The sequence below is a fragment of the Poecilia formosa genome, unplaced genomic scaffold (genome assembly GCF_000485575.1).
Source record: "Poecilia formosa unplaced genomic scaffold, Poecilia_formosa-5.1.2 Scaffold274, whole genome shotgun sequence".
NCBI lineage: Eukaryota > Metazoa > Chordata > Actinopteri > Cyprinodontiformes > Poeciliidae > Poecilia > Poecilia formosa.
Window position 1 is genome coordinate 482,376 of NW_006800213.1, and position 7,039 is coordinate 489,414.

At 38.6% G+C, this 7,039-nt stretch overlaps 1 protein-coding gene across 1 annotated transcript; it reads right to left on the reverse strand.

The window, feature by feature from the left end:
- Positions 1 to 1,032: 1,032 nt before the first annotated feature.
- Positions 1,033 to 3,140, reverse strand: rbp4 (retinol binding protein 4, plasma). Its single transcript, XM_007571132.2, has 6 exons — positions 3,034 to 3,140; positions 2,743 to 2,845; positions 2,523 to 2,659; positions 2,320 to 2,426; positions 1,859 to 2,071; positions 1,033 to 1,528 (listed from the first exon to the last, which is right to left on the reverse strand). Exons 2-6 carry the CDS (start codon positions 2,842 to 2,844, stop codon positions 1,488 to 1,490), a joined length of 600 nt encoding a protein of 199 aa, XP_007571194.1. The 5' UTR covers position 2,845; positions 3,034 to 3,140; the 3' UTR covers positions 1,033 to 1,487.
- Between the last annotated feature and the right edge of the window lie 3,899 nt (positions 3,141 to 7,039).

Here is a 7,039-nt window from a genome sequence, read left to right on the forward strand (position 1 = left end):
TAGATATGGACAAGTTTAGGGAAGTGGCTGTTTTTTTTTTTTTTCTTTAAATCTTGTTTTACATTACAAAATATTTCTCTCCATTGTGACTTTATTGTGGACTCGGAAGGTCTTTTTCTTTTTAAGAGCCTCAAGTACTTGGTGTGTATCTTGTATAAACTGAATGACATAACTATCTTAAATTGATTTTGTTAAATAAAAGAAGTGGAATAAATATGAGACTTAACCTGCTGTTTCATGCAGATAAAGTCTCACTCCTATATTCCACTGCCTACTTGTTGAATGGTTTGCAGCACAGACTCTAGATAAAGCTTGATGTATGCTAAGTAATGCAGCAGACTAATGCACTAATTTAAATTTTAATCTGATTGCAGTGCATTAAGCATGAGTACATGCTGGTCATTTCAGGCCGTGCAACAAATTTCACTGAAACGTCTGTCACAAGAAATCCTTGTACCACCTTTATAAGCAGCTATGGCTTTAAAATGCTGCTGAGACGTCTGGAGGCCTGTGATGTTTCCTTTCTAATGTAGATTGGATAATTTACTACTGAGAAGTAGTGAAATTAGAGTTAAAGGGATGACTGCAACTCTTAGTACTTCCTCTAAAAACAATTTTTTTGAAAAATATGTTGTAACTTCATAGTTCAATCTGTTTTATTCTTTTATTAGAATTACGCATGTCTTTATTAGCTAACCAGCTTATTATGGTGCCATTAGGGGGAAAAAATGACCATTTTAAAACCCAGAGTCCAAGCTGATTACTAAGATGGAGCAAAGGCCAATAACTAAATACAGTTTTTAATGGACATAAATAAAATAAACTTAGAGTTTAAACTGAAAGACAAAAAAAACTGTTAAAGTTCACGTGTAAAGTTGACATGTTGGGTGTTTCCTATAAATCAATCCACTGCATAAAGAAACCAAATGCAGCAATTTTCCACAACCTTACGGCTTCCACAGCTACAGATTTATTGAATATCTTGTGGAAAGCAGATCAGATCATAACAAAAAAAATTTAACAGTCAAGAGATGTTTGTTTTATTTTAAAAACTGCACCAAGAAGTAAACATCAGTCAAGATTAACAAACAGATCTACTGCTGGATATGTTTGCTGGATATTACAGGTTAATAAAAAAAAAGTACTTGTGCAAAAGCAAAGCCCCTTTTATCAAGATAACATTCTGAGATATTTGGATCAGACAAGATTTCCACATGTGATAATTTATAACTCCACTTCCTTATGAAGCAGTGTACTGAAAAGACATAAAATAAGCAACAGATGTCGAGGATAACACTGAAACAGAATGAGGCCAAAGCTGACTCTGAACAACAATAAGTGTGGAAGTTTTTATTTATTTCTTTAAAAAACAAAAATAAGGAAACTACTTCCTCTCGTGTGAGAGAAACTGAGGCGGTAGGGATGAGGAGGAGGTGGGATTCAATCTGAAACCAGCAGAAAGGAAGAAAGGAGCATCAAGAGAAGGGTCACTGAGGCGGCTCCGCATTTCCGCTGCTCTCGCAGAAACCTGGGAGAGAAGAGAAAAACATTACGCTTATTAAAGATACTCATCAAACAACCTGCACTGTATTTCTCTTTTATTATTATTATTTATTTAGTCCATGACAGACTACCCAGTTGGAAATGCTTTACTCAGAATTACACTGAGTGCACATTCCTCTAATCAATCAATGAAGATAAACATTGGTCATAAGGTTTGAAGCAGCATCCCTCGGTTAATCATTAATTTGGTCTTTAATCTTATTGAATAACTCAAATTGCAACCTCCCTCAGATCCCCCCACCACCTCTCCTCCTCCTCCTGTAGGATCAATAACGGCTGGTGGGAGTCGACTCACCGTTGTGTGTTACGCGTCGGTATTTGCCCAAAAGACACAGCTCTGTCTTTTTCTGCGTGACGATGGCCTGGTCCTCTGGCCTCAGGCCGGTCGGGTGGCGCGAGAAGACGAAAGAGTAGCTATCCAAGCACGTGCCGTCCTCGTTGAGCAGCCTGCAGGAGTAGTGGACGGCGTAGTTGTCGTAATCGGTGTCGATGACCCAGTGTTCGTCATCTGAAAGCAGGACGGGTGATGTGAAGATTATAGAATGTTTGCTTCAGCTTGCTAAAATGGAAGATTTGCCTGGCTTCTTTAGCTCATTAGATTTCCTCTAAAACTTGGAACGTTCCAAAAAGCAATGGGTCTGAGGTCAACAATCTCCGCTCTATCGCTGAATGTCAGCAGACGGCTGCAGCGCCGGGTTGAATTTTGGGAGTTTTTTTGTTCTCTGCCTTTCCTTTTGTGAGTCAAGTCATGCTTACTTCCTGTCTGCAGGTATGAGGCAGCTCCCCAGTATCTCATCTTGAACTTGGCAGGGTTCGTGGATTCCTCGAAGGTAGCAAACATGTGGGCACACATTTCCCAGTTGCTACAGGTCAAAGAGAGACAAAGAAAATTTAAAATCCTCAGTAATCTATGCATAGAGAACAGCAAGGCCTCCAGGGGGGGCAGAGGAAAAACCTACTTCAGGATGATGACTCTGCCCTTTGCAGTGGCGGCCATTGAGCCGTCGTCTTCGATGTTAAACTGGGCCACAACGTTGTCGAGTAAGAACAAACCCTCAGGGTCCTTCTTTCCTACAGCATACCAGGTCCCTGCATACTGTTGGGGAAAATAGCTTTAGTTAAACCTTATGGGATAAATGTTACTTTATGAATGCTAATTATATGTTACTCACAACTCACCCTGGTTTTGTCAAAGTCCTGCTTGACCTGGAAGTTCTCCACCTTGCAATCCTGCGCCCAGGACAGCGCCAGGAGGCAGAGAGCCACAACGAACCTCAGCATGCTGCCTCAGAGGAAGGGGGAGGGGGAAATGGTAAGAAGTTAGATGCAGAACGTTTGGAAAAGAAAAGGAGAAATATTAGTTATTTTTCAGCATATTCTGATGAAATAATTCAAAAATATCTCCAAAGAATCAGTTTGTGAAAATTAAAATTTGTAAGCAAAAAAGATGGTCCCTCGCTCAGTGCGTACCTTGGTGCAAAAAGAAGTGGCTGTCTCGCATAAAGTCCACTCTCCGACGTCCTCCTGACTTTATATACAGCTGCCTGCTATTGCATAATAACATTCTGGGGTCCTGCACCACCCCTGCTCTCCCCACACAGTCAGTCAGCAGCGCTACATTGGACAAACATTTGCATAACTCCTTGCACTGGTCCAATTGATTTGCGTGTTCTGCACATTTGATTGACCGCTCCTGCGTCGGCCCTTGATGAACAATTTTCTCCTTGATCCTCTGAGAAGTTTTCAGTCTTGGTCTAAAGTACAAAAAGGAAGTGCACATCTGAAACATTTGGTAAGTTTACAAACTTTTGGTAAGGCTTGTACATAGAGCATCACCACAGATCAAGTTAGGGATGTTTATCCGCTGTCGTAAATTCTCAGAAAAACCAGAAATCTGAGTGAAACACACACTTGTATAGAATGAGCATTTTGTTTATATTTGTCAAAGATACTTTCCTAAGTTGATGAATGCCTCATCAGCATAATTACATCAGCTGCTGCTTTATCTCCAGGCACTCTGTTTGTATGAAACAAGGTCGGAGTCCACTCAGGATATGTTCCCCTCTACAAATGTATTTGAGGGTCAAAACAGATGATAACTCAAAATAAAATCCAGTATAACTAGTAATTGTCGCATCGTCTGGGACGTCTGACAGTCAAGTTATTAAACAATATCGCTAAATATAAAATCTGTCATCCCAAAATGAAAATAGACAAAGTATGACACAACAAGAAACACTATGAAACATGGCAACACACCTAAAACACTCTTAGACGTAGGAGACGATTAATCAGAAAGGTCTCATACGTTCCTACTGTAACTCTGGAGGAGCTGCAGAGATCCACAGCTCAGGTGTTGGGAACCTGTTGACAACACAACTATTGGTCATTCAATACAGGAGTCACAATATTGTTACATTAAAGGGGGGAAAAAAGCACAGGTACAACAAACCATGAGATGAACAAAGCAAGAGACACAAAGCTTAAATTGTAGAAAGAGGTGATTTTACAAACTATCGAATCAGAGGGATAAACGTGGCTTACAAGCTTTTCTTGTTCAAAAGATTTTTGAAATCATGCTTTTATTCCACTTCCCAAGTCACTCTATGTTGTGTGGATCTATCACAAGCATTCTACATGACAAAATCTGGAAAAGAAAAACAGCCAAGAGGTGTGAATACCACAATACAATTACGATCTCCTCTCTGCGATCCATGTTTGTTTTTCAGCGTGTCCTCGTTGGCAGACCTGTTATAAACCGAGGCTGTTATTTTTCAGAGTTCATATAACCACACCTCTGAGGCCTAAGAGGGGCACAGTGGAGCCAAACATCTGTAGCTTACATAACCAGAGCTCAGGCCAGGATAAAAGGAGGGAAAACAGCACTCGCTCTCCTACACATAAATATTAGCAGCTGGAATCTGACCAGGGGCAGGCGCAGCATTTCACAATCCTGAAAACTGGCAAAGGGCTGAGATGCATTTCCCTGCCAAGCTTGTGTGTTTACGTTTCACATTTTGAGGAGTTTTTTTTTGGCAACAAGAGACAAGTTCTTGTTTTTAATGGGGTGTAAGATATGACTAACTCAAGACCCCTATAAAGTTTGGGATTCAATAAAACACCTCGTGGCTTATTGAACCATTTCCAGCTGAACTTTAAAGCTTTGGCAAGAGCAGGAGCAGTTATCTGCTAAAGTGAAAACTTAGCAGTTGGTAAACGGGCCTTGTGCTGCATAACTAAAGTCTATTTTAGAATGTTAGCCGTTTCTCCAAAAGAGCTTAATGTACTGGTCATGTACAAATTTAACATGCTCAGCTGCCAATGGGTTGGGCACTAGATTTGATAAACAATTTCCATTATCCTACTGGAAGTAGCCATTGAGGATGTAATGTAAATACCAACATAACTCGTTGGTATTTAAATGCCTCACAAAAATCCCTCACACCATTACACTGCCAGCAGCCTCTGCTGTTGATTCAAGCCGGACCAGATCAAAATTCACAGCATAAATGTTTCAGCTGAAATAAATACTAATCTGATCAGGCAAAGTTTCTCCCATCAGTTGGCTAATTTTGGTGCGTGTGTATGAGCTCTAACCTTGGTTTTCTTTCCTTGGCTAACAGGAATGACTGTAGCCCATCTGCTTCAAGGTTCAACAGCTTGTGCGTTCAGAGATAGCATTCTTTGTACCTGAACTATCGGATTGAGTGTTCCCTTTCCACCATCTTGAACCGGCGTGCACATCCTTTTCTGATGTGTGACATCAGAAAAGCAATTTCTGCCCACAGAAAACGTTGCTTTTAAACCAGCTTTTGTAAACCTGGGAGATGGTTGTGCATGAAAATCTTAGAAGCTCCGCAGCTTCTGAAATAGCTATGTTTAAAGTCACCTAAAGTCTCCATAGTTCCTGATCTGTTCTGATGCTGGGTTTGAATATCAGCAAGTCATTTTAACCCTGCTTTTATGTCTTAATGCACTGAACTGTCAAGATATAAGCCATATATTTGTGTTGACAAGAAAGTAACCTAACAGAGCACCATTACTTAAATTTGATTGCTAAAATGATTTCAAAACGTATGGCGTAAAGTATAATTTCAAGATAGATTTCTTCAATTCAGTTCAGTTTTATCCATATAATCTTTTTTTTCTTAAAGAAAATACAACTTTGTGTCTTTTTCAAACCATGTAGAACTCAGTTAATATCAGATCAAGTCAAATTTTATGCAACTCAACTTGATCCAGTTTAACAGAGTTCATTCACATTCAATATGATTTTATTTACAAAGGGGAAAAACAGTTCCACAGAAAAACGCAGAGTTACTCTGAGAGGTCAGAGGGCAGCACTTTGGAAAAAAAAAAAAAAAAAAACCAGGAAGGGCGACCATCTGCTTTGGCTATTGAGGGGGAGAGAAGAGAGATACAAACAAATACAGGAAACTAGGCCAAAGATACAAGCTCAGTAAAAAAAAGAAAAAAAAAAACATTGTTAAAGCCAGGAATAAAGGAAAACACATACATGAAAAAAACAGATAGATAAATACATAAGCTAAACTTTTAGTAGCCATTTTTTTAGATGGCTAGAATAGTCTGAAACCATCTAAAACTGAAAGTCTAACTGTTACAGATAGATTTAGAGATTACAGTAAAACTATACTGTACTGTGAAAAAGAAAATATTTGTCCCATAAATCGATTACTTTAGTTTTTGCTTTATTTTTTTATGTGACAGTCAAACAGATTGTGAAGAAAGTAATTTCCCTTAAGCCTAATAACAGGTTGTACCACCATTACAAACAACACAAGCCATCCGGTGTTTGCAAGAACTAAAGAGAAGTCGTTATTTCGCTGTGAAGGTTTTCTTTGCAGGATTTTTTTGTTTTGTTTTTGCAGAATTGTTTTAATTATGTAACATTAGTGAGGTTTATTTAATATGAATGTGTTTTGAATCATTTGCCTGCTGCAGAACCAAATGCATTAGTCAATGGTTTCAAAACGACATTTCAACATCCTCCTTCAGGATTTCCTGCCGGAAAGCAGAACTCATGATTCCATCTGCTGTGGGAACTTATCCAGGTCCTGAAGGAGGAAAGCATACACCTTTCATAAAGTTCCAATTCTTTTCTCCTGAGTCCAAAGATTATTTTCCCCAAAGTCATGGGGATCATCAAAATGTTTCTCGCCAAATGTTAAAAAGATCATTAGATTACTTTAACATCATAAGAACTTCAAAATTTAAATGTATGACACAAAAGTTGAGTTATATATTTGTTTAAAAAAAGAGATTTGGAAAAAAAAAAAAACACTATGGTCAACAGTACAAACTGATGACTGCAATACAGCAGCAGTGTAATTCAATTTTAGATTTTAGCTTAAAAAGTGAAGCTGTGTAGAGATATTTTATTTAATTATAGATAAATGATCAGATTACTAAAATTATCTTAATACTGCACAGAATCAGTCTTTGGTTGAAAAAAGCA